The sequence below is a fragment of the Lipotes vexillifer genome, unplaced genomic scaffold (genome assembly GCF_000442215.2).
Source record: "Lipotes vexillifer unplaced genomic scaffold, Lipotes_vexillifer_v1.1 scaffold278, whole genome shotgun sequence".
Classification (NCBI taxonomy): Eukaryota; Metazoa; Chordata; class Mammalia; order Artiodactyla; family Lipotidae; genus Lipotes; species Lipotes vexillifer.
The window spans coordinates 4,209,075-4,236,202 of record NW_006769677.1 but is presented as its reverse complement, the minus strand read 5'-3'; the positions used below and the strand labels follow the sequence as shown (position 1 = coordinate 4,236,202).

Genomic DNA, 27,128 nt, shown 5'->3' with positions numbered 1-27,128 from the left:
GTAAAAGAAAGTAACATGCTTATGTTATAATGTAGGTGGAAAAGTAGATAAAAAATTATAGGCGGGCTTCCCTGGTGGCGCAGTGGTTGAGAGTCCGCCTGCCGAGGCAGGGGACACGGGTTTGTGCCCCGGTCCGGGAAGATCCCACATGCCGCGGAGCAACTAGGCCCGTGAGCCATGGCCGCTGAGCCTGCGTGTCCGGAGCCTGTGCTCCGCAATGGGAGAGGCCACAACAGTGAGAGGCCCACGTACTGCAAAAAAAAAAAAAAAAAAAAAAAATTATAGGTAGGCTCCATTAACAATCAGGTAAAACATTCAAGAGAAAAATGATTGACTGGCAATACAATCAAATGACTGTGATCATTAAGTAGAGGCATTATAGTTGGTTTTTTCCCCTCTATATTTAAAAAATTTTTTACAATGTGGTTTGGTTGCTTTTGTAATTAAATAAATAAAATAAAATTTCTAATTTATTTTCTGGTAACCACATACCTTTGATTACTTCTTGAAATCAGCAACTATTTGTACATTTGTGAGCTTGATGATGTCTTACCTCTGAAAATGCATAAATTTACATTTTATCTCAGATAGATGGAGGTTTTGGGGTTTGTTTTTAATTAGTTGTAGATGAGATCAATAAATCTGCTGGAATTAATTATCCATAAAATCCCATTAAAATATGGCTTCACATATTTCAAGGTTTTTTTCCTCCAAATAGTAACAGAAATCACTTCTAACAATTATTTTCAAAGCTGTGGGGCTTTGAGCAGGTCACTTCTCTTCTCCTCTCCAGGCCTCAGTTGCTTCTCCTATAAATGAAGAAGATGGATCAACTAGTTTTCTCAGTGCCTTTTTGGCTCTAACATTCTGTGACTTAATTATATTCATCATGGAATTCATTAAATATCAAATCAATTGCTAAGGAGCAGAAACATTTCATCTTAGTAATGCTTATATAAGCTATGAAAGAGATTCAGATAGCTAGGGAAGATGCCTTACCTTGACATAACTTCCATGCTCACATGAAAAATGTACAAGATTCCAAATGGCATATGACCTTCACTTTGGGCCTTCCTTTAGATCCCTCATTTATAACTGTGTAGCTATTGACCAGGTTTTCATCCATGTGAACTTTCCAGACTGTCAATTTATCATTTTGCTTCACAGACCTCAATATATGAATGAAACACCAATTCTACTTTGAGGTATAAATTATACAGGATAAAATGCACCCAGTCAAAATATACATTTTGATGAGTTTTGACAAATTTATGCATCTATATAACCACAACCACAATTAAGCAACAGAATATTTTTATTACTCTAAAAAGTTCACCGTGCCTTTTCCCAGTTAAACTCCCACCTCTTGCCCTAGGCAACTACTGATCTGTGTTTTATCACTATGGATTAGATATGTCTTTTCTAGAGCAATGAGCAAAGTCTTAACTTGTGTCTTCTCAAGCTTGGATAGTATTAATATATTTTTATTGTTTCAATTAGGTTTCTTAGTTGCAAAGCAGTAAAAAATAGCTCTGGCTAATTTATGCAGCAAAGGAATTTGTTGAAGGGATATGGGCAGCTCACAGAATTGCTAGGAGACTGGAGAACCAAGTTTGGGATATGCGGCCAACAGCAATGCCCCAAATCATGTAGTACAGCTGTTCTGGTGAGGAAAGGACCAAGAACAGCAGCAGCTTCAGTTACCTAAACTGTCTGTACCAGATCACGGTCACCACCACCCTCCTTGCTGCTGCTGCTGCTGCTGCTGCTGTCTTAAGAATTCTTTCTATTTCTAAGAAAGTAGAAAGTGTATCAAGTATATCTGCCTTAGGAAATTCTGCAACTGCCAGCTGGGGTGGGTGTATCAAAGTGGCACCATGTGCCCATCATACCTTAGCTGCAAGGGAGGCTAGGAGAACCTGGCACTTTCAGCCTCTGTATAATGGGAGGCCTCTGACCAAGCCGCATAAGGTTGGGGAATTCCCCAATCACTGGAAATTCTAGATGGATAAAAAGAGGGCCAATGTCCACAATACTATTTTTGCTTGTTAGATTTCATTCTGAGCTGGCAGTTTCATGTCTGATGGTCACAGCAGCCAGGCTACATTTGACAAGCATCTCCTGGTGTAAAAAAGTCTACCAGATGCAGAAAGTGGGGATAAGGCCATCAAGGAACTTACTATTTAATTAAATAGAAACAGATATATTAGCCTTTATGCCTGCTTAAGTTAACTTCCTGAAACTATACCCTGCTAATAAAATCAATGGGTTTAAATTAATTTATTTGATCCCCAAAATAGTATCTTAAAAACTACCATAATTTTAAATAATGAATTTCATACTTGTTGACAAGATATTTACCTTTGAGTTTTTTAAATATAAATTTATTTATTTATTTGTTTTGTTTGTTTATTTTTGGCTGCGTTGGGTCTTCGTTGCTATGCTCGGGCTTCTCATTGTGGTGGCTTCTCTTGTTGCGGAGTATAGGCTCTAGTAGTTGTGGCACATGGGCTCAGCAGTTGTGGCTTGCGGGCTCTAGAGCACAGGCTTAGTAGTTGTGGCGCATGGGTTTAGTTGCTCTGCGGTATGTGGGATCTTCCCAGACCAGGGCTCGAACCCATGTTCCCTGCATTGGCAGGTGGATTCTTAACCACTGCACCACCAGGGAAGCCCTACCTTTGAGCTTTAAGCTAAATATTTACTCAACAATATTTTCACTCTTCTGAAATTGCACATAACGCCTGTTGCTTCTAATAGCTGTGTTCATTTCAGTTTTTTAAAGTTAACACATAAAGTAAATCCAGTCACTTCACCTGTTCCCTTACTCTTGATTTCAACTGACAGGTCCAGGGAAGAGGGGATGGCCTGATCCAGGGACAGTGAAGATGCAATGTTGAAGAGTAAGCTGGAGGAGAGAAGCAACAGGCACCATGGAAAAAACCAAAACAAAGCAAGGTTAGATTTCTCCTATGTCTTGCTTTAAGGTTCAGGATTTAAGAAATGTAGGTTGTGGGCTTGCCTTGCCCTTGTCTCAAAACATGATAATATGTTAACCTGACTATTCTCATTTCCTTATCATAGTAGAATGACCACGAATAGCATAGACTTGGTGCTGGGGAAACAGGAAATGCGACATGTATACATACAAGTTGAGTAGTTACGTTACTTTTCTTAGCAATAACTTTAGGACTGCCTCAGAACGACCTGCTGAATGAGGCCAAGATACACATTCAACTAACAGACATCCAACACCTCCTAGGCTGGCCTAGAAACATAGGGCTTTCTCTTTTAACCTTTACCATATAGAATCAACCATATAAAAGTAGGTTCTATTATCATCTCCAATAGACAGGTGAAGAAACAGTCATAGAGAAGTCAGGCTACAAACCACATCGTATTGACGTTTGATTCGGGAGCCTGGTCTCTGTTCCCAAGTTCTGGTTCTTGACATTATACCAGGCTGTTGGGACATAGCATAAAATGGGCTAAATAATCTTTACTCAAGCTTGTGTGGGGAATTTTTGTAATCTCAAACCATCTGGATTTTATAGGGACAGCCCTCAGTGTGTATAAATTCTGGGCTCAGGTTGCGTATTATTTATGAACTTAACATACCGAGGCTGGTTCCTCTAAGGAAGGGTTCCCTATACCCACATGTCTTAGGAGAACAATATACACATTCATACAACCAAATATTTGCAACCAGGGGTTTCATCTATAAACTGCTTGATTCATACAATGTGATTCAATTCATACAATTCATACAATTCATACAAAGGAGATGTAGCTAAGTGGATGAGTAAAGGGCTTCATGTGGGCTGCATGTTTCACATGGATTGCCTCATCTTCAGAGCCAACCAATGTGATTCCAAAAGGCACATTCTAGGCCAACCTTTTTTCCTCCCTAGGTATAAATGGTTTTTATAACCTACTACTTCCTTTGTGTTTGACCTGTGTTTCACAGTCTCTGGTGTTGACAGTATTGTTTTCTTTCTGCCTGCATCATTCCCAGACCCTTTGCATTGACAATTCCCTTCTATCAACCCTCTTGTCCAGGAGGATGGCAAGGTTCCCTTAGCTGATCTGGGCAGTGACAGAAGAGCAAAGTTCAGAAGTTTAGCAAGGATCAGAGGCAGGAGAAGTAAGGAATATTTTACAGAGGCCTCCCGAGAACAATAAAGTGACAACTGAGTAGATGCCTTCCTGACTGTGGAACTATCCCCTCAGGTAAACCTCAGTCAGCCCCCAAAATAAGAGAGAGACCCTTCATGGGCATTCCCTTCTGACTATTTAATGATTACTCGTCATTCAGTTTGATTGAGAAACTTCCCCACCACGGTACAGCATGGTTTTCTACTATAAGAGTTACATCAGGTAGATATGGTTTGGTCATTAGGATGTAATATAAAATCACCTACACCAATTTATCTTCTGTTCTGGTTGAATCATTGGCTTCCTGTCATGCAGGCACAGATTTAGGATCCTATAAGTGCCCTTATTCCCTGCATGTGTCTGAAGAGAATAGGGACAGAATGAATTGTGTTGATTAAACAAAGCTCTTTCTCCCTACAGGAGAGAATGAACATAAGCCGATGAATAATCCTTCCACACAGATTTACCAGGTAAAGACACAGATTGTTTTGAGCTCTCCTATGTGTCACAGTGACGACTGTCCTTTACGTATAAATTTTTTTTAGCACTCATAAAAGCGTCTACATATATCATTGTATTTGTTCCCTTAAGGCTGTGCGATAGGCAGGGACGAGAGTACTATTCACATTGTACTTTTGAGAAAACTGATGACTGAAGGACAACTTATCCAGTTTATAAATTACAGCACCACCACTCCCACATCAACGCTGCTTTTCTTCCTGTTGCCTCCATCAACCTGGCCATTACACTGTGCGATAACATTTCAGTCAGAAGGAGTGAGAGATCTATTTTTCTTAGCTTCTTATTTTAGCAGAGAGAACTGAAAATAAAAGGGGGTTAATATTGCAAGTGTTCAAATATGATAATAGAAAAAAATTTAATCTCTTTTTAAACAATGGGAATAATTTGATTTACAAGGGAGATAAATGTTCTGCAAAATTTTATGTAATATGTTTGCAACGAGAGTCACATTGGGCTGCTTTGGCTCTCTACATAGCATTTCTTTGGCTTCTATCTTCCGCATGTGATTTAAAGTAAATTTCTGTCCTTAAAAAATCATAGCGATTATTCTGACATAATTTGTAAGGTAAAAGTAGCTTGGGTTAGGGAAACCCATGCTCCTCTCTAGACTTAAGACATTGTTATCTGGAATACATGAGAAGGAAGAAAGAACTGACAGGGTTTGATGGGGGTTGAGAGAAAAGGTGATTTCAAAGTTGGCTCTAAGGTTTTAAGCCCTGGTAACTAGGAAAAAGACTGGTCTCCCAAATAGAGATATAGGAATCCAGAGGAGCAGGTAGTCTGGGGGAAATGTAATTTAGATTTGTTGAGTTTAAGTAACAGTAAAGTAAAAATAACAACTAGTTCCCAAAAATATCATGCAAGAGATCATTGCTGTGGGCCCAACTAGGGCAAGCCAGCACAAGATTATGAAAACATTTTAATCATGTTGCTCCTAGAACCAGACCAGCAATGAGAAGGGGCGAAGGAAACAGCCTCATTTCAACTTAATGCATATTTACTGAGCAGTTACTACGTGCAAAGTCTTCTGCTTGGCCTAACGGGAGATGAAACAGATGAAACAGACATTCTCATTGATTTTTAAGTGTCCATACAATAAATAGCTCATACAAGATAGGCTGTTGGAAGAATTACAACAGAGGTATTGATAAAATTCTATGGAATATGGACAAGGGATGAATTAATATTGACTGAAGGATTTGGAGCAGGCATTTAAGGACGAGTTGATCATTGGTAAGTGGATATGTGGGAAGGTATTTCAGGCAGAGGGACTAGCCTGAACAAAGGTCTGGAAACCAGAGTGAGTCTTCACTCAGTGCTGATTTGATGCTTTACTTGTCCAAGACCTCCAAAGGCCTTCCCCGCCCACCTCCCCTCTGTTAACATCTGACCTTTGTATGGCATCTGAATGAGTGTGACTATCTCTTTAAACTCAGGTATGATTTAAAGTCTATTATAGATTTAATGTAGGTCACTCCCTGAATGTTGGCTAAATATAGCTGCAGTGGGGGTGGCCTCATTCTCTTATTGCATCACAAATCCAACTACATCTGTTCACAGAGGAACAAGTGAAGCAGTAGAAGTGAAGTTGGCTTATATGACCTCTGTGATGCTGTGATTGTAACCCCATCCTTGTTTTAAAAGAATGTCTCCTAAGCCCCAGTCTGTTCACTCCAAGCAACATTTAACCAAAAGAAGATGAAGGAGGAGAAGTAAAGAAAGAAGAAGAGGAAGAGGAAGGAGGGATGCAGGGAGAAATTAACTATAATAGATACAATCTATACTAAAAAGGGAGAGCAAAATATGAAAGTTCAAGTGTCGGGAATTCCTGGTGGTCCAGTGGGTAAGACTGCGCTCCCAATGTGGGAGGCCTGGGTTCGATCCCTGATCAGGGAACTAGATCCCACATGCATGCCGCAACGAAGAAGTCAGCATGCCGCAACTAAGACCCGGCGCAGCCAAAATAAATAAATATTAAAAAACAAAAAAACCCTGTGACATCGAAAGTTGAAGCAACATATGACATTTCAGCCATTTTCTATCTCCTTATTTTATTTTCTCAATAGACTCCCCCATCCCTACCTGACATTATAGTAAATATTAACTTGCTTATTTACTTTTTAACTGTCTGTCTCCTTCTCTAGAATGTAAGCTCCAAGGGCAGGGATTAGTACATTTTGCTCTCTGTGGAACTCTCAGAATAAAGTATAGTGCCTGGAACACAACACATATTCAATAAATATTAGTTGAATGAATGAATGAATATCGTGAGATGTATATATCGCTTTGAGCCAAGAGGTCTGATGCAGTCATTTAGGCTGGTGCCAAATGGTATTTGGAAAACTGTCTGGTTCTTTGCAAAAGAAAGACGTGATTCTCAATTCATACTCTAATCAAAATAAACTCAAAAGTGGATGAAAGGATTAAATATTTTTAAAAACCGTAGAAGTTTAGAATTAGTGAATATTTATTTTGTCTCTGGATGTGAAATGTCTTTTTAAGTAAAAAAGCACTGGAAGAAATCACAAGGGAAAGGTTAGAGAGCTCATCACGGCACAATTAAAGATTTTCCCAATGTAAAAATATTTTCAACAAATTCAGAGACAAATAACAAAATTGGAAAAATTGCTACCAAAATATTACAGAGGTTTAATGATGTATAAACAGTTCATAGAATTAATAAAAAGAAAACTTCTGAAACCCCGGTAGAATATGGGCAAAGAACGTAATTTCCCAAAGTAAGATTACAGATGTCTAATGCGTGGAAGAAAAGGTTGAAGCTCAAGGAAACAACGATTAAAACAAGGAGTATTAGTTTTTGACTACCTAATTAGCAAATTTAAAAATACCATAATTAACAGTATTTATATCTGATGAGTGTGTGTGTGTGTGTAAATTGGTGGAACCTTTTATGAAAATTAATAGTTAAAATGCAGAAAAAGTATTAAAATGTTTGTACCCCAAATTGGTTCCCTGTTCTTTCAATGGATGTGACCTCCTTGGTAAGAGTAAGGTACCATGACCTAAATCAGGTCACAGAAGGCAACAGGAGAATGAGCACTACCATCTCCCAGTTCATTCCAGGTAGAATTACTGTGGACCAGGTGAATCAGTGGGGACACGCTGACTGCTCCTTAGCTTAGTATACTTCCTTTTATTTGAATCCAAGTCTGTCCCCTTTCCTTCCTGTCCTTGGTCCACTGCACATGGCCCTCTCAAAGTCCACCCCAATATCTTGTCCAGAGTCACACTGTGTTGCTTCAGCCTTGATTACTTCATTTTGAATATGTATTCTAAAATTATGATTCCATTAACATGAGAAGTGGGGGTCGGGGGTCCCCAATTAAGGCAACAGATGTGGCAACTGTGCAATTTATTTCTAGCTCAAACCTCACACTAATGATTTGAACTCCAGCTGTGTTTTTGCCTCACTTGTAGCCTTAACAATGTAGACTCTTCAGCTTCCACCAATTATACTACCTATGTTTCATACATCTTGTCCGAGACATGTTTCTCCAAATACGCTAATTTAGGACACTGCACATCATACAGCATGTTTCTAAGAATATACAACCATATTGGTATAACTTTTCAAACCCTCTGGTCAAATATATTTTGTATAATTATTAATTAATTAACTACGTTGTCTCCTTCTAATATGGTAGATTGCCCTTTGGGTCAATACAACCTAACATCCTTTGACTCACCGTAATCTCATATTTAGGAATTTATCCTAAGGAAATAACCTGGAATACATACAAATCTTTAAATAAAAACCATTCTAGGGGCTTCCCTGGTGGCGCAATGGTTGAGAGTCCGCCTGCTGATGCAGGGGACACGGGTTCATGCCCCGGTCCGGGAAGATCCCATATGCTGCGGAGTGGCTGGGCCCGTGAGCCACGGCCGCTGAGCCTGTGCGTCCGGAGCCTGTGCTCTGCAACGGGAGAGGCCACAACAGTGAGAGGCCCGCGTACCGCAAAAATAAATAAATAAATAAATAGTTTTTTTAAAAAAGCATTCTATTCCAATGCATTATTTTATATTGAAAAATTACAAACAGGGCTTCCCTGGTGACGCAGTGGTTGAGAGTCCGCCTGCCGATGCAGGGGACAGGGGTTCATGCCCTGGTTTGGGAAGATCCTACATGCTGCGGAGCGGCTGGGCCCGTGAGCCACGGCCACTGAGCCTGCGCGACTGGAGCCTGCGCTCCACAATGGGAGAGGCCACAACAGTGGGAGGCCCGCGTACCGCAAAAAAAAAAAAAAAAAAAAAAAAAAAAAAAAAAAAAAAAAAAAAAAATTAAAACAAAAATTTCCAACGAGGATGAATGGGTAGGTAAACCCGGGCGCATCTGTAGGATGGAATATTATATAGCCATTAAAAATACCTACTTAGAAAAAAATTTGAAGGCTAAGGGAAAGGGCTTATAAGAATGTTAGCCAAAAGAAAAAAAAAGGGAGGGCAGAATCAAAATATATCTTTAGTGTGATTTCAACAATATAAATATCTGCATTTATATTCATAGCACAAATTACAAGGAAATATGCCAAAACGTTAACGGTTATATTAATGAGATTTGGGGTGACTCTCTTTTTTCTTCTTTTTCTCTGTAATGAAAATAACTTAAGAAAATGAGTTATGTACCCAAAGAAACTCTAACTGAAAAACTATGGGAACCAGTCCTGCAGTAATAGGTTTCATCATCAAAACTGCCACTGAACATTTTCTAGGATTTGTAAGCCCTGTTTGAGCCTCAGTCTCTTTTTACCATTGAGGAATGTCCTTCTAACTCCAGAGAGGTTAACTCTGCTAGACCTGTGGTGCATCCAAGGATGGATAAGATAAATTTCCAGCCCAGTGGGCTTCACAGCAGCCTCAATAAGAGGCTGTAAGAGTGACTTTAAGGATCAACCTCTGCAGGGAGTGTAGACGAGTAGATTTGGGAAATTTACTCTTGACTGTTCAAATGACTCACCTACTTTGTGTTTTAAATCACTGCATTAAATTAATTGCAATGGATTAATTTGTTGCATTGGATTAACAGAGGCCTACAGTTAGGAAGTGGCAGCGGGCAGAAAGAACCTGTTCCTTCTGTAGCAGCCGCAATTTAGGGGGAAGCCAAAGCAGTTACCTTGCCATCCTTGCCATCACGTGCTATTTCAAGATACCTGGGCTTTTGCTCCTGTAGAGCCTTTAGACAGGTGTTGCAGGAATTTGGCATATCTTGTGGCGATTTCTCAAATCTTGACATTTATGACTTTGCAGAGTTCTCAAGGCACAGGCCCAGGCCCTGAATTTGCTTCATAGCAGCCTTCTGACCTTAATAATGGGACAGAAAGGAAGGAGAGAGAAGTCTGTGTAAAAAACAAGTTGGAACAACTTACATAATTCATGAAAATTTAGTTTGAGGGATCTTTGGTGGAAAAAAAAATGGGAAGACATTGACTAAAATTCATCTTGAGAAGAGTTAAGAAGCCAAGAAAGTAAAAGAAATTGAGAGACAGAAATTAAGAGCATGAAATAGGAAGAATTCGGACTCCCCTCCCCTATTTCTTTGAGCCTAAGATGCCCTCTGTGGACCGTAGGCTTCGAAGTACAAGTCTTCCCTGCACCTGCCTCCAGTGGGAGCCCGCCTCCAGCGGCAGGATGGAGGGATCATAACCTCTCTAGAGCAGCTTCATGAAAAAATCAACGAGATGAGGAACGTGTTCAACTCGCTGGAGAACAAGGTAGACACCCATTTCTAATCCTGGGGGTGGGCTGCGGGCTGTCAAATAAGAAAGCTGCAGAGAGAGCAGAAAAAAGACAAGTCCATGTCTTCAGAGTATTTTTTTATTCACAAATGAATGGCTAGTTGGTACCAGTAAACCAGTCTGTAGCAGCTAAAGATTTTAAGAGCCCCAAGCACCTTAAAAATGACCTGTTGTCTCAGGTGTGTGATTGTCTTCACTATGGCATCCGCTCCCTGGCTGATCAGTGGTTGTGAAGCTGTTTATAAAGCAGTAGTGTTACTTCAGTGGCAGGTATCTAGGGAGCTCAAAGTAATACATGGAAAGGAAATGGGCTCTTAGCTCTAAATGGTTTCAGAATTCCCAAAGTCCCTATACAACCTGGCTGTTAGTGAAATGTATTGATAATTCTTAATTTTTTGAGAACTGGGGTTCTACAGGTGAGGAAAATCCTTTCCCCAGGACACTGCTGCTTCCTTTTGCCTCCTGGGGAAAACTCCACACATCCACCTAAGGGAGCAGTGAAAATGAAACCTATTTCTGTTGGAAAGTGGTTCCCTTTTTTTTTTCAAGCAGGAAATGTGAGTGAATGTCAGGCTTCCTTCCTTCAATTTTAAAACTTGCCTAGGTTTTGCTTTGATTTTATATGGCCATCGATTTCATTTTGCTCACAGAAGATGAATTTATATAATGAAAATTACCAGATCAAATATAGTTGAACTGGTGATTTAATCCATCATGACAACTGAATTAGGACATGTGCCGAAATCCATCACAGAGATTAATTAAAATTAAAAATGACTGGCATGAAAAACAGATTGCTCATGTTGTTTCCCAATCTTTCAGCTCCAAACACTTGACGGGGCATGCTTTTTCCCTCAGAATGACCTCTTTGGTTCCTCTTATTTCCCCCTCCTCCTAGCCCTCGAAAGAAAACTTTGTGAAGCACAGTGAACCACAAAACCCTATATTTTGAAAATACGGTGTAGGAGAGTAAGTCTTTTTATAATTGGAGATGCCACTGCAAGTTGGAACCATTTGGATAATCAGGTTCTAAAAGTGTTTAGAAATACACATTTGAAGATATTTTGTTAAGGTACCTGGACTTTAATTTCCATCCCTTTAAAATAAGCATACTTGGTGGATACTTTTAATTGTAGAATAAACCTTCTAAAAAGTTCTGTTGTAAAAAGCAGTCTGGAGCTAAGCATTCCTCTGCTTAGCAGAGTGTAAGATCATAAATATCATGAAAGTAATGTTATTATTATCTTATTGTTATTATTATCTTAACTTTCTGTCTGTTGAAAATGCTTTTTTCATTTATTCAATAAATAAAACTGGGGCTTCCCTGGTGGCGCAGTGGTTGAGAGTCCGCCTGCTGATGCGGGGGACACGGGTTCGTGCCCCGGTCCGGGAAGATCCCACATGCCGCGGAGAGGCTGGGCCCGTGAGCCATGGCCGCTGAGCCTGCGCGTCTGGAGCCTGTGCTCTGCAACGGGAGAGGCCACAACAGTGAGAGGCCCGCGTACCGCAAAAAAAATAATAATAATAAATAAAAATAAATAAATAAAACTGAACTTTAGAAGTGCTCCATTTTCTCTACATTTCTGTTTGTGCTTAACTTTCTGATTTGCTACTTAAAGGGGGAAAAGAATTAAAATTTCTTGAACACATTTTATGTATCAAGCATATGCTGTGGCAGGCACCTTACCTACATTTACTCATTTAATTCTCAAGACAGCCTAGTGAAATGTTATCACAGCTATTTTATGAATGAGGAAACTGCTACGAAGAGGTTAACCAACTTGCCTGAGGTTTTAGTACTTGTAGGAGAGTGCTAGGATTTATACCCTATCTGACTCCAAAATTGACACCCTTTTCATGGTTGGAAGTTGACAATAAAAATCCAGTGTGCATTCCTACACAACTGGGCTTGATGGCTGAAGATGATTCACATCACTATCAATGTGCTGAACTTCTACTGTTGTAGCTATTTCCTGCCACTGGAAATACCATTATCTCCTTTTCCATGATATCATCCAAGAATATTTAAAAAAAAAAGAACAACTTATTCCCTTTCAAAGAAATATTCAGATATGCTTAATTATTACTCTTTTTATCGTTTCATTTTTTTAAGGAAAAAATATCTGAATTTCTTCAACATCCCTTCTTTCATGGAATTTGAAGAGTTACAGATCAACACTGTCTTTCACACGCACATGTTGCTTTTCAAGTAAATCTCTTTTTAATCAAAAGTGTGAGAATAAACAGTAGCTTGCAGAAGCACTTGCCAACTTAATTAAAATTACTTGCTTTCTTGTCACTATCAAACTTCAGCATGTGTGATATAAAGAAGATCCTCTTTTTCCTAGATGAATATGGGGCCAAGGTTTCCTTAAGTTGTCCAAACTTTAGTCTTCTAATAAATGAGTTCTGCACATGTTCAAGAGCCTGATTTCTCAAACAAGAGAAACGTCTGAGGTGTCAGTGGTACCCTTTATAGTAATTTATAGCAAACTGAATTCACTCTTTGTGTATTATTTAGTTGCAGGCTCTAGCCTCTGAACTCAAAACTGGCTTCACAGAAGCAATGCAAGAACTGTCAAGAATCCAACATGGAGAATACGCTTTGGAAGAGAAGGTTAAGAGCTGCAGATGTTCCATGGAAGAAAAAGTTACTGAGATGAAGAATTCATTGAACTATTTTAAGGTGGGCCCCTCTTCTATTTCCCTGCTGAAGAGAGATTCCTGGTCTTAGTAACAGAAGGAGAAAACTTGCCTTTTTGCCTAGCAACCAAAACAAGAGTATTCCTCTGACCCATTCACTAATTTTCATGGAAAAAAATCTATATCATGTTTTTACTTTCTTGGATCTCTGGGTTAAAATTAGAAGCTACAATAGAAGTAAAATTGTTTTCTCTCATTCATTGATTCAACAGTATGTATTAACAGCTTACTGTGTACTAGATATCATGCTATATACTTTTACTTCATATACCAGGTTAAATACATATCAATTCTTATTTTTTAGGAAGAGCTGAGCAATGCCATGTCAATGATCCAGGCCATCACTTCCAAACAAGAAGAAATGCAACAGAAAATTGAACAGCTTCAACAGGAGAAGCGAAGAGAATCTCGAAAAGTTAAAGCCAAGTGAGTGTCTGACCAAAAAATTGACCAAAGGCAAACCCATAAGCAATGACTTGTACAAAGGCACCAGGAACACCTTCCCCACTCTTGGTGTACAGCTGGCCACTGGGCTCCATGGGCCAGCATGTGATGGAGGTTATGCAGCATAAAAGTTGGTTAATACTAAAAATGAATGGTAATAGAAAATGCACTTAATACAATAGGAAGTTAAATGAAAAGGATGTAAAGTGCCACGGAGAATTTAATTTCAACTGTAAAAACATGTAAAATAACAACTAGAAAGATATATTTAAATTACGACTGTGTTAAGATAGTGGGGTCACCAGTGATTTTCTTTCTTTATCAGTTTTCTGAAATTTCTCTAATACTATTATTTGACTTTGACCATTGAAAATAAATTTATGTTAAACAATATCTCAACCAGGTTGAATCAAATAAAGCTTCACCAATAAACAGACATAATCTTCATTGTTATATGTTTTAATATTACCAGATTTAAAATAGAAATAATATTTGTGTGACCCTGGAGAATGGTTCATTGTTTTCAGTTGAGGCCCTGCTCCTTCCTGCTACCTTTGTGTTGGTTTGTGAAGAGAATGTAAATCATCCCAAGCAAACTGACACCGCTGTAAACTCTGTGAAGATCCTGACCACAGGGAAGCCAGTAACAGAAAAATATGAATATAGATATTACAATTAGAAGGTGATTTGTAGATGTTTGATTTTTTTCCTCCAGCTTTGGTAATGAGTCCCGCGAACTGCTAGTATTTAACTGTTTTTAATTTATAAAAACAGCAATTTTGTAGGGTTCAGAAGTTTTCTTCACCTATTCTGAACTTGCTCTCTTCTTACCCCATCATGTATTAAGAGCCTTTGTTTTCCTTCCTTAGGAAAACTCAAAAAGAAGAACATGGCTCACAGGCCGGACCTGCTCAAGCACAAGGAAGTCCTTTCCGTTCCATCAACATCCCTGAACCTGTTCTTCCAAGCGAAGACTTTACAAACCTTTTGCCTTCTCAGGCCTATGAAAAAGGTACAGTTCACACATCATACTGAATTAGCCAAGTAGTTCTTCCTTGGTTCCTAGGGCTTAAGTAACATTGAGAATAGGCTTACATCATCCATCCTTATTAGAGGAAAATGGTGTATTGCTCAGAATTTTTCCTTTTGTAACTGGAATGTAGAGGAATCCAGGGGATCTAAGAAATGGGGAGAGTCTGCCCAATTTTAAAAAATTTTCTTTTGGGGGAAAATACTAATCTGGGTATTCTAAGTTTCAAATGGATTGGAAATAACTTACTGCACAATAATACTATACCAGCCATAGGAGAAAAAATTTTTTAAATTATTCACTCTAATAAATTGTTTTCTTTTCTACATTATTCTCAATCCTTGTCTCTCTGCATAGACATAAAATTGTGTGTTCTCCTTTTTTTTTTCAGCCAAGTTTTCACAGATATGAGAAATTCATATCTGCTCTAACTGGCAGGCAGTGATGTCAGCGACAATCTAACTCTGTACTCCCCTTTGTCTGGAAAACTGATCTGGTGTTGTTTGTGGGCTGAAACAGCCACAGGCACATCCCTGATCTGGGATGATGGAACAGATGTTAGAAAATAATTGCATGTGGCAGTACTGAAGAGACTGGCTTTCCAAGCGATGTCGTTAACCATGTTCGATTAAATGTTTGCTACATCTTTGTATCCTCAACAATGCCTAGCAAGCACTTTATACGAAGGAGCATGAATGTATATATTAACATTAGATGAATTTTCCTCTTATTCTGGTCTCATGTCGAAAGTCTCCAGAAGAGGCTCAATGACTTCTAGATCAACTGTAAGCTCCTCAAGGGCAGGACTGGTGGTATTCTACCCTCATGGCTTAAGAAACAATGTGGCTCATATATTCAAAGACAATAAATGTGCTTTGGATAACTGAATTTAAAACTCCTAATCAAGTGGCTTTTAATAGGTATTAACTTCAAAGTACAGATTTGCTTTTTTATTTTTAGTTTTTACCCATTTGAGTAGTTATTTTAGAGACTCAATAGGTACAGCCTGGGAAAACTCATTTGATCCATCTGGGGAGTGGGTTCATCACAGGTCGTCCTACTTTCTTTGCTCCGTGTCATAGAGAGCATGACATAAAAGGATGATCTTGTTAGGGAAGAATATAGAATGGACTTGGAAGGTAGAGGTCAGATCAATGTCAAGCCTGGGGCAGCCGACCATGTTCACAAGATAAAAGATTAAAAGTTATATTTGCAAAAAACAAAAACAAAAACAAAAAGTTATATTTGCACAGTGCCCAGGTGGATTTAAACTCACTGTTTGGTGGCAAATTCTCCATTCTTACTTGTTATATGGGTATGGCTTATATAACATAGTTTATTCTACTAAGTTACTACAGAAATTTGGGGATAATGTGCTGTAGTAAGACATTCCGGATACGATTGGTGGTAGGTTATGTTAAAACTCAGGGTCAAAGGACCAAACTTTTAGAAAGGGTTGGCTTACCCACTGTTAATTATAAAATGGTGCCATTGTTATCTACTGACCCCAAATTCAGTATCTTAAAATAGCAAACATTCATTATGTCAGTTTTTCTGAGTTAAGAATCTGTGCACAGCTTAGCTGGGTGCCTCTGGCTCAAGGTCTCTCATGAGGTTGCAGTCAAGGTGTAGCCTTCCCACTACCCTTCCTTCTATCCATCCATCCACCCCAGGCACTGATTTAGGTGGTGGGATGTCATAATGAACAAAACAACAAAAAGTCCTTCCCTCTTGGAGTTCTTGTTCTGAAGGAAGCAGACAATGAACAAGACAAATAAAATATGTAGTATGTTAGATGTGATGGCAAATAAGGAAACAGAGGTGTAATTTTAGAGAGGGTGCCAGGTAAAAACCTGAAGGAAGTGAGAAAGTTAGTTTATGGATATCGGGTGGAGGGAAGGGAACAGCCCCAAGGTCCTGGTAGGAACATAACTGACGTGCCCAAGAAATAGCAAGAAGACCAGTGGGGCTAAAGCAGAATGAACAGGGAGACAATAGGAGATGTGGGTTTTTTTTTTTTAAAGAAAGAAAAATATCAGGCAGGGGAGGGGGCAGGTATTTCAGGGCCTTAAGATCAATCTAAGATCTTTGGCCTTCACACTGAAATGGAAAGCTGTTGGAGGGCTAAGCAGAGGCTTGACAGGGTCTGCCTTACATTTTAAAAGCACCGCTCTGGCTCTGCTCGGCATTACCATCCTCATCATCATAGTTAGACAATAATTTACTCTTGCTGTGTGCAGTTTAGAAATGTTATCCGATTTAATTCTTAGGGTTATCTATAAGTACCACTTATTATATCTTTTTACAAATGGGAAGATAGTACTTGTCATACTATATTGTAATTCTCTTTTTTCTTTTTTAACTGCTCTGGCTCCCCCAGTCAAAGGTAAGCTCTGTGCGTCTATCCCAGTTCCTAGCTCATAGCAGGTGCCAGTCTATGATAGTGAAATGAATACTGACTGAAAGCTTTCCTTCTTCTGCAGCTCAAGAGGCCAGATCCATGCATGTAGGAGATAGCAATGTGAAGGGAATGATGGGTCCTGGTGAGTGGCTCCTCTCTGAGTTCTCTTTTCTTCTAGCAATCTCCCCTTTCCCTTCTTCTACCTTCCCTGTTTCTACTCCCTAAGTCCCAAACCAGGCATGAAAGAACCCAAGAGAGGTAAAGCACTATGGTTACTAAGATTCCAAGACGTGTGCTGGACTAGGTTGGTGACTCAGTTAAACCCAAAGAGAGAGAAGGGGCAGAGAAGTTTGAGACAAAACCAGTATTCTTGGTTCCTTCGGGCTCATTTTAGCTACCAATGAATTTACACTTGCTGAGAACTCACAGGTGCAGGTAGCATGACATAAGTGTTCTGTGGACCACACAGCTTATAGTTTATGTAATTTAAGTCATTTATTGAAGAGATAATTCACCAGAATTTTATAAATTATTTCATCTTCCCTCCCTCCCTTCCTCCTGCCTCTGGGAAACTTACCATCATTGGGCCAAGGAGGACAAATTCCAAAATAAGGCATCGTGTTTGGCACCCTTCTTCCTCCTCTTTCTGTATTTTCTTCCCTGGTGTGCTCACCTGAAAGGCAGCAGGTATGAGGAGTCAATACATACTATTATAAGTTAGTTACATTATTTTATATTTTTTACAAGTCCTTATTCAGTAGAGACTGTGTACAAAGAGTGAGAACATAGACCACAAACAGAGAAAGGTGATGCTTTGCAATTGTGGAGGCTTTTAATCCTTAATTGATATATTTAATCCTCAAGGGATAGTTGTACCCAAGCAGAGGCATAATATTTAAGAGTTCGTAACAAATATAATCTTTAAACGATCAGAACTTGATGGCAGACATTATTTTTCAGGAATGAACCCAACAACTCCAGAAGCAGAAGAAAACCTTAAGACTTGCCTCTCAGCTGATATCCAACACAAGGGCCATCTTCCACCTGGTGTGTGGAGGCAGCCAAAGGATAGTAAAGAATGGGGTGAAGAATATGTCACGAAAGACCACCCAGATAAACTCAAGGAAGCTGGCCAGGGCAGACACAGCTCCTTGGAAAACATTTTATGTGAAACCTCTTTAGCTGGTAAGTCCCAAGGGGCAATTTATTATTTTTTAAAATTATTTATTTATTTATTTATTTTGCGGTACGCGGGCCTCTCACTGTTGTGGCCTCTCCCGCTGCGGAGCACAGGCTCCGGACGCGCAGGCTCAGCGGCCATAGCTCACGGGCCCAGCCGTCCCCTGCATCGGCAGGCGGACTCTCAACCACTGCACCACCAGGGAAGCCCCCAAGGGGCAATTTAGATGCAGTGGACCTATGAGACCACTCAGCCTCTGGTTTACTTTTTTTTTTTTTTTTTGCGGTATGCGGGCTTCTCACTGTTGTGGCCTCTCCCGTTGCGGAGCACAGGCTCCGGATGCGCAGGCTCAGCGGCCATGGCTCACGGGCCCAGCCGCTCCGCGGCATGTGGGATCTTCCCAGACCGGGGCACGAACCCGTGTCCCCTGCATCGGCAGGCGGACTCTCAAGCACTGCGCCACCAGGGAAGCCCTCTGGTTTACTTTTGAGATGAACAAACTAAAGTCTTTAGAGGTGAAGGGACTCATCTGAGGTCACATGGCCGACTGGGACCACCACCTTGATTCTGGGTATCCATGACATTTAGTAATGTAGTGCTTTGGAAAAAAGGCATAAGGTTAGTGGAGAAGAGGGCAGAATCCTGTGATCTATTTATTCAGTGATAGAGAATGTTCAATATACGGATCTTGTATCAGGAGCCCACCACCAAAACATCAAACGCTGCAATAAGGTCTGTTCTCCCTTCCTCCTTTTTCCCCTTTCCTTTCCTTCAAATCACAAACCATCACTGAGCACTTACTATTGATGTATGTCAGACAATGGCATATCCCTCTGTTTTGTGGGAGGTAATTTAAAAAAAAATTTTTACCATAAAATACATGAAAAATTAAATAATACTATAATACTAAAAGGTTTATTATGAAGACCAATAACAACCACTTTAAATTCTTTTGACAGTTTTTTCTGGTGCTTGCTTCCATGTTTTAAAAAGAGTTCATGCTTCTATTTTTCTATCAGTACTTTATTGATGGTTAATTTACATGGAGTAAAATTCACAAAGCTTAAGCTCACTGTCCCCCTTGTGATCACTAGCCAGGTCATGATATACAGACCTGTAAAATAAATATATTAATATTTCTAATAATAGAAATATTACCACCAGAATGTTCTCGCATGCACCTTTCCAGGCAATATCCACCCACAGAACAACTACTCTGACTTCTGTCACCATAAATTAGTTGTGTCTGTTCTTGACTCCATATAAATGGAATATTACAATATATAGTCTTTTGTATCTGGCCTTTTTCCCTCAACATAATGTGTCATGTGTAATTCATTCAGTAGTTTATTCCTTTTTATTAATCATACTGAATAAATTTACCATAATTTTTCCATTCTCCTGATACTGGACATATGGATTGTTTCCAGTTTAGGGCTATTATAAAGAAAGCTGCCATGAATATTCCGGTACAGGTTTTTTTTTTTTTTTTTTTTTTTTAGTGTATGCCTCATTTCTCTTGGGTGTATACACAGGAGTGGAATCTCTAGATTATAGAATAGGATTATGTTTAAATTTAAAAGGAATTGTCAAGCAGTTTACCAAAGTGGTTGGACATTTTATACTCTTACCAGCAATGAATGAAAGTTCCAGTTGCTTCACATCCTTCTCAATATTTAGTATGACCAGCCTTTAAATTTGAACCATGCTTGTGGATGTGTCCTGGTATCATATTGTAGTTTTTTTGTTTTTTTTTTGGCTACACTGAGTCTTAATTGCTGCACACGGGCTTTCTCTTCTTGCAGCGAGCGGAGGCTACTCTTCGTTGTGGTGTGCGGCCTTCTCATTGTGGTGGCTTCTCTTGTTGCCAAGCACGAGCTCTAGGTGCGTGGGCTTCAGTAGTTGAAGTATGCAGGCTCAGTAGTTGTGGCTCGTGGGCTCTAGAACACAGGCTTAGTAGTTGTGGCACATGGGCTTAGTTGCTCCGTGGCATGTGGGATATTCCCAGACCAGGGCTCGAACCCGTGTCCCCTGCATTGGCAGGTGGATTCTTAACCACTGTGCCACCAGGGAAGTCCCCATATTGTAATTTTAACTTGCGCTTACCTGAGGACTAATGATGTTGAGCATCTTTTCATATGCTTATTGGCTATTTGTATAATTTCTTTTATGAAGTATTATTTAAGTCCTTTATCCAACTTTTAAACTGGGTTATCTTTTTAATCTCTATTAGTAGGATTTCTTAATATATTTTGAATATGAATTCTCTGTCAGATAGACATGTTGAGACCATTCTCTGGCTTACCTTTTCACTTTCTCAAGATTTTCGATAACAGATGTTTTTAATTTTAATGACGTTCAATTTATCAATATTAAACTTTTAAAATAGCTTGTGACTTATGCGTCCTTCCAAGAAATTTTTTGCCTATTCTAAGGTTATAAAGATATTCTAGTATGTTTTCTTATAAACTCTTTATACTTTTAGCTTTCACATTTAGGTCTGTGACTTATTTTTTTTTGCGGTATGCGGGCCTCTCACTGCTGTGGCCTCTCCCGTTGCGGAGCTCAGGCTCCGGACGCGCAGGCCCAGCGGCCACGGCTCACGGGCCCAGCCGCTCCGCGGCACGTGGGATCCTCACAGACCGGGGCACGAACCCGCGTCCCCTGCATCGGCAGGCGGACTCTCAACCACTGCGCCACCAGGGAAGCCCTGTGACTTATCTTGAATAAATTTTGATGTGTGGTGTGAGTTTAAGTTCATTTTTTTCCCATATGGCTATTCAGCTGCTTCAGCCCCATTTATTGAAAATACCTTCCTTTCCACATTGAACTGAATAGGGAAAGTCAAGTGACCATATACGGGTGGGTCTAATTCTAGACTCTATATTCTTTTTATTCTGATTAGCAGAGAATTGACCTCTTGACAGTATTGATGTTCCAGTTGAGGAACATGGTATGTATCTCCTTTTATATAGGTCTTCTTTAATTTTTCTTAGCAATGTAACAGAAAATCTATCATTTACATTTTTTTACAAAAACATTTGCCCTAGAGACCTCTGTCATCCTCCTCCATGCTGGCTCATTGCACTGCTGCCCTCCTGGGACTTCTCAGTCTTCCTGGGAATTTCCTTCAAATTTCTCCTATGTTAGATTCCTGTTTGGGGTTTTGTGGAGTTTTTTGCACATCCTTCTTGGTTTCTTGGTTTACTCCTTGTTTTGATGGAACACAAAGTCTGGTAGCGTCCATGTAATTCGTTGATAGTTTATTTAGCTGAATATAAAATCATCTTCCATTACCATTTTGAAGCAATTGTTCCATTGTCTTCTAACTTCTAATGTTGCTAATGAAAAGTCGAATACTATTCTAATCCCCAGTCCTTTGCACATTACCTGATTCTTCTCTCTGGTAACTTTTAGGATCTTCTCTTTACCTTTGGTGTGCTAAAGTTTCCCAGTGATGTGGTACACCTTACAATGATATGAGTCTTTTTCATTAATTATACTGAGTGCAATGGGCCCTTTCTTCTGGAAATACATGTCCTGGTTTTTTTTTTGTCTTTCTATTCTTAATTTGATAATATCTTCTCATTCATTTTCTTTCTTTCCTCTGAAACTTCTACTGATTGGAGGTTGGATCTCCTAGATTGATTTTCTCTGTTACCATCTTTTCAGTATGTCTCTTTCTTGGGGTGGGAGGAGAGCAGAGGTGGGTGGACAGATTCCCTTGAATTTATCTTCTACTCTTTTATCTTTTTAAAAAAATGCCAAATAGTTTCTTCTTTTTTTGGATTGTTCTTTTTTAAAAAATAGAGTACTGTCATTATTAAATGGCTAGAACTTTTTTGGTAACTCTCTGAGGATATTAACCATAAGATCTTTTTTTTAAAGGTTTCTTTTGTTTCCTGCATTGTCTGTTTATTCACGGTTCCTCCTTTTTTTTTTTTTAAAGCACACATTTATTTATTTATTTATTATTTATTCTTAGTTGCGTTGGGTCTTCGTTGCTGCACATGGGCTTTCTCTAGTTGCGGTGAGCGGGGGCTACTCCTCTTTGCGGTGTGCAGGCTTCTCATTGCGGTGGCTTCTCTTGTTGTGGAGCACCAGCTCTAGGTGCATGGGCTTCAGTAGTTGTGGCACGTGGGCTCAGTAGTTGTGGCTCGAGGGCTCTAGAGCGCAGGCTCAGTAGTTGCAGTACACGGGCTTAGTTGCTTCATGGCATCTTCCCGGACCAGGGATTGGACACGTGTCCCCTGCACTGGCAGGCAGATTCTTAACCACTGCACCACTAGGGAAGTCCCTTAAAAAATTTTTTTTGTTGTTATTTGGCTGTTCCAGCTCTTAGTTGCAGCACATGGGATCTTTGTTGTGGCTGGCGAGATCTTTTAGTTGTGGCGTGCGTGATCTTTAGTTGTGGCACGTGGGCTCTTAGTTGTGGCATGCGGGATCTAGTTCCCTGACCAGGGATCGAACCCGGGCCCCCGGAATTGGGAGCACAGAGTCTTAACCATTGGACCACCAGGGAAGTCCCCCTCCTCCTTTTAAAAATATGTGTATATACTTTTTCCTTCTCTTTCTTTTATGATGTAAGGTTGATTAAATGTCTGAGGATTTTTAGCTAATTATTTATATCCAAGAAAAAGGCCCTAAATTTAAAAAAACCTGAAAATTCTGTGTTGGTTAAGCTTATCAATAAGTGGGCTTCATTATCTGCTAAACAGGTGGCAAATTGCCTTTTTGATAGGTGACCTCTTTATGTCAGTGTTTGTAGATCTTTTTCACTTGGGCAGTTCAGTTTCCCCAGTGGAAGGTCCTCCCCTCTCCTGCCTGGACAGTGTAAGTCTGGCTGCTGGCATTCTGGGACCTGCAGCAGAAGAGGCTGAGAGGAGTCTGACTGTTCCGTATGCAAGCCTTCTCTGAGTCCCTTTGTTTTCATTTAAGCATCTCAGCTCTGCCCTCTACTATGTCTGATGTTAGCTCAGATACCAGAGACTCAGGCTTCTCTAGTTTAATTGTTCTCATTTCCCATCGGGTGGAAATGAGGAAGCCATCTGGCATGGGGATGGGGAGCTGGAAGATCAATTGCACTTTATGTGGACTATTTCTCCTGTTTACAGCATTGCCCCTTATTTGTACGTTCTGTGGTGCCTTGGTGCCTCCAATCCTTGAGCCTTTCTGCTTCTCAGCCGATTTCCCATCCTCAGATGAAAACACCAAAGTAAAGGCTTTTGTGCCCTTTACTCTTTACATCTTCCAAAAACTTGCTGGTTCCTCTTTATATTGCTTTCAATATCTCTTGATTGCTTTCTAACATTTAATGGGGTTTCAGGGAAGAGTGGTTAACTAAAATTCCCTCCTTGGTTTGTTTTTAAAGCTAAAAGACAGACTGTGGCCTTGGAACTGCTTGAATCAGAAAGAAAATATGTCATTAACATCTCTCTGATCCTGAAGATCAAGGCAACATTCCAGGGGTCAGACGGAAAGAGGAATTCCAAAGAGAGAAGGTATCCATGTATTCATTGCCTTTGCTTTTCAGATTAAAATTTAAGGTAAGTTGTTTATTGTTTCCACTTTGGGAATTCTGGGACCTGTAAAGAGTTCCAGAAATAGTCTTTGAAAAGAGAATATCAGGGACAGCAGGTAACCCTTGGCAAGTCTCAAATTTAGATTCTGAGCAGATAAGAAAATGAGTGTAGTCTCTGGGGCTTTCGGTGTCCCTGGCCTCTCTGTTAAGAACCTAAAAGAGGAATAAATGCTACAGTGAGGGAGGCATTCCTATCTGTTGCCATCTGCATGTTCCACTGGGATCTTGGAAGACCCCTGGAATCACTTCTCATGATAAGTACAGGGAATGGATGCAATGGAGGTCTGAAGTGGCCATTAGATAAATGATACAGGGCTGATATAGCTATGAACTTGGACCTTTTTCATTATTTGTTCACGTGATCCTGGATGATGTGTGAGTCGTGTGTGTGTGCACCTGTGTTGTGGCGCAGTGCTTCCAGAGGGCCTGTGATATGTTGTCACAACAGCTTGCTAGCCCCAAGGGTACAACACTCCTCCATCTATATCTGTTTCCAAACTTCAGATTTGCTCTGCTTGCCTCTCTGTTGAGAGGAAGCAGGAAAGAGACACTACGATTTGGTGGGAAAAGACTAATGTAATAAAGACGTAATAATCCAGATCAACTGAGGAAAAGGCCAATCCAAATAAATGAAAAGTCTGTATGATAGACTACTGGAGACAAATACAGCATCGAGACTTTAAGCATTCTGTTGGGTAATATACACTGGTGGCTCATAAACTGTGGGATGCCCTAACTATGTTTTCCTGATTCTTATCACCCTCCCACCCCCAATCTTACTTGGCTTTGCAGCTGCCAGCAGTACACCCAGTCACCAAAACGCAATGCTCCCCCTATCTGGGTGATTGAGGTAAGAAAATATTCCCTGACAAATCCACCAGTGGCTTAACAATTTTCAAGAATTGTTTCACTGGGACTTCCCTGGCGGTTCAGTGGTTAAGACTCCATGCTTCCAATGCAGGGGGCGTGGATTCGATCCCTAGTTGGGGAACTAAGGTCCCACATGCCGCACGGTGTGGCCAAAATATAAAAAATAAATAAATAAAAAGGAATAAATTTCTTAAAAAAAAGGAATATTCATTGTTTTAAAAAAAAGAATTATGAAGTAAACAAAACAGAAAGCAGCAAGGAGCAGAAAGGATAATGTGACACTTAAAGCTGTGAACAAGAGAGGCTCTGGATTGGGTTTTACTTTCTCTCAGCGGCCACCTAGATTCTTGCTGGTCCTTCCTTTCCCTTCTGGCCACTTGATTCCCCCTCATTCACCCCAATTGAGCTTGTCCTACCCTCCCAGATTGCCCCTTCAGCCCTCCGAGAGGTCTCTCCGGCCTCTAGCTACCTTGCTGTTGCCAAAGACTTGCTCAGTTTACATTAAAACCAATCTAAAACCCAGTGTACCTTTTGATGGGCTTTGCCTCCACATCTAAGATTCTAAGCCAGGAGCATCTCTTTCCAGTCTCTGAAAATGTGGGGATGGAGCAAGGAGAGAGAAAGAGAGGATTGTTTGCTCTGGAATACAGTAACCAGGCCCCATGCCTGGCACTTCATTTATATTAACTTCATGAAGTCTTCACAAGAACCCTGTGAATCCTACCTTATAGATGAAGACACTCAGGTCTAGAGAGGTTTAAAGCCACAAAACCAAGAGGTGCCAGAACTCAAGCCCAGGCCTGTCTGACCCTGTGTCTTCTGCTCTTTCGACATCACACTGCTTCCGTAAGGACCATGTGATTGCAAAGATACCACCTTGACTAACAGCAATATGCCAAGTGCCTCAGCCAGAAGCCGACTTTGTCTCTTCCTATTTCACAACTTATGCTTCTCTCTTAACCGCCCATAAGTTCTTACTTCAGATCTCAGCTGACTTGTCAGGTAGGGATCCATTCTTAGCTCACGGAAGCTCTTTTCTACTTGCCCTCACTTCTACTTCTCATGACCCATTACTGAGGAAGAAGTGGGCCTTTCCCCAAAATCCTGAGATTAAAAAAAATTAAAACTATCATGCCATCCTCAACAAAAGTAAAACAATGGCTATTTCTCATATCCATGATAATGCTATTCATGTTAGTTATCTGCTAGCAACCTCTTTCTTGTTTTCATAGCCCAAGAAGAGAAAAGCTTCAACTTAGTATTCTTAGTGCTAATCTCTGGTTCTGAGGTTTGCAATGTTGCCCTTCTCCTACCTGGGGTTAGATCTTCATCCTCCTCCTTTACTCACTATGTTTCTTTTTTTTTTTAAGCTTTCTGAAGCCTCCAGCTATACTTTATTTAAATAGACCAGCTGAATGAAATACAAAACAGAATGAGATTATTCCTCTTCCCTACTGGCATTGTTCCTCCCATGCAAAGACAAAAATTAATTTATTAACATTTACTATTTTTCCCATCACAAACTGCAAGCCTTCTGCATCTTCTACCCTCACTGAAAAGTCACCTGGGGGTGAAAACAACACCCACTACAACTACATACCTGACACTCAAACCTGAGGTTGCCACGTCTTCTCAAGCCTACAAAATAAAACTTCAGGTTCTCCGCAGAAAAACATGAAGCACTCAGGAGTCTCCTCAGGCTGTTTCAAGCCAGCCCTGCCCCTGGCTAAAAGGGCCTGACGCTACAGGGGCAGAGGCTGCCAGCTGAAGCCTGAGGGGGACATGCAGGCTGTTGTCCATTTGTAGGAGGATCACAGAAGTTGGAGTTCTTGGCTTTTTCCGGTATGATTCACGCACACAGAGCCACAACCTCAGGCTCAAACAGTCCTGTCTGAACCCTTATCAGGAGGGACAAAGTCAGCTCCACAGGATTGCCAGTTAGCCTTAAAAGCTAAACTCCAGGGCCACATCTACCAAGAGCTCAGCGAGCTGTGTGCTTCAGATCACCACCAGGTGGCACATATTTTAATTATCGATGCCTCACCTTGCAGCTGAAGCTCAGGAGCTGTTTTGACTTAAGAGCTAAGTTATTAATTTGAAACTATAACTGGATTTTCATTGATTGCTTTTAGTTTATTTTTCTCGTTGCTTGAGTACTATATTGCGGGAATCGAAATTACTTTGAAGGCTTTAGAAAGAATAAACTACTCATGTTGCCATAATCTCACCCCTGGTAAGGAATAGAAAATAAGTTGAGCACGTAATACTTTTGTCTTAATGAAAAACTTGCTTCTGGGAGTCAGGTCTGGCTCCAGGCAAAATAGTGAAATAGATTAAATGTGTCTATGCTTCTTGCTTCTTTCTCCCTCTGCTCTCCACTTCCTGGCTTACCTCATCCACACTCTTTGCTGATTTCAAATATTAACCTTATTAAATTAAAAAAAATTTTAAATCCTGTTTTCAATATTTGGTACAGAACCCACTGTAAACCA

General features: G+C 40.2%; 1 protein-coding gene across 1 annotated transcript in view; it reads left to right on the top strand.

Moving 5' to 3' along the window:
- The first annotated feature begins 2,930 nt into the window (after positions 1-2,930).
- ARHGEF33 (Rho guanine nucleotide exchange factor 33) overlaps positions 2,931-27,128 on the top strand; it is a 47,022-nt gene continuing 22,824 nt past the window's right edge. Inside the window, exons 1-8 of the mRNA XM_007445793.1 lie at positions 2,931-2,955; positions 4,573-4,622; positions 12,949-13,113; positions 13,435-13,556; positions 14,444-14,586; positions 17,088-17,147; positions 17,966-18,190; positions 23,557-23,686. Of these exons, the coding sequence (XP_007445855.1) occupies positions 2,931-2,955; positions 4,573-4,622; positions 12,949-13,113; positions 13,435-13,556; positions 14,444-14,586; positions 17,088-17,147; positions 17,966-18,190; positions 23,557-23,686 (920 nt within the window). The remainder of the gene's footprint in view (positions 2,956-4,572; positions 4,623-12,948; positions 13,114-13,434; positions 13,557-14,443; positions 14,587-17,087; positions 17,148-17,965; positions 18,191-23,556; positions 23,687-27,128) is intronic.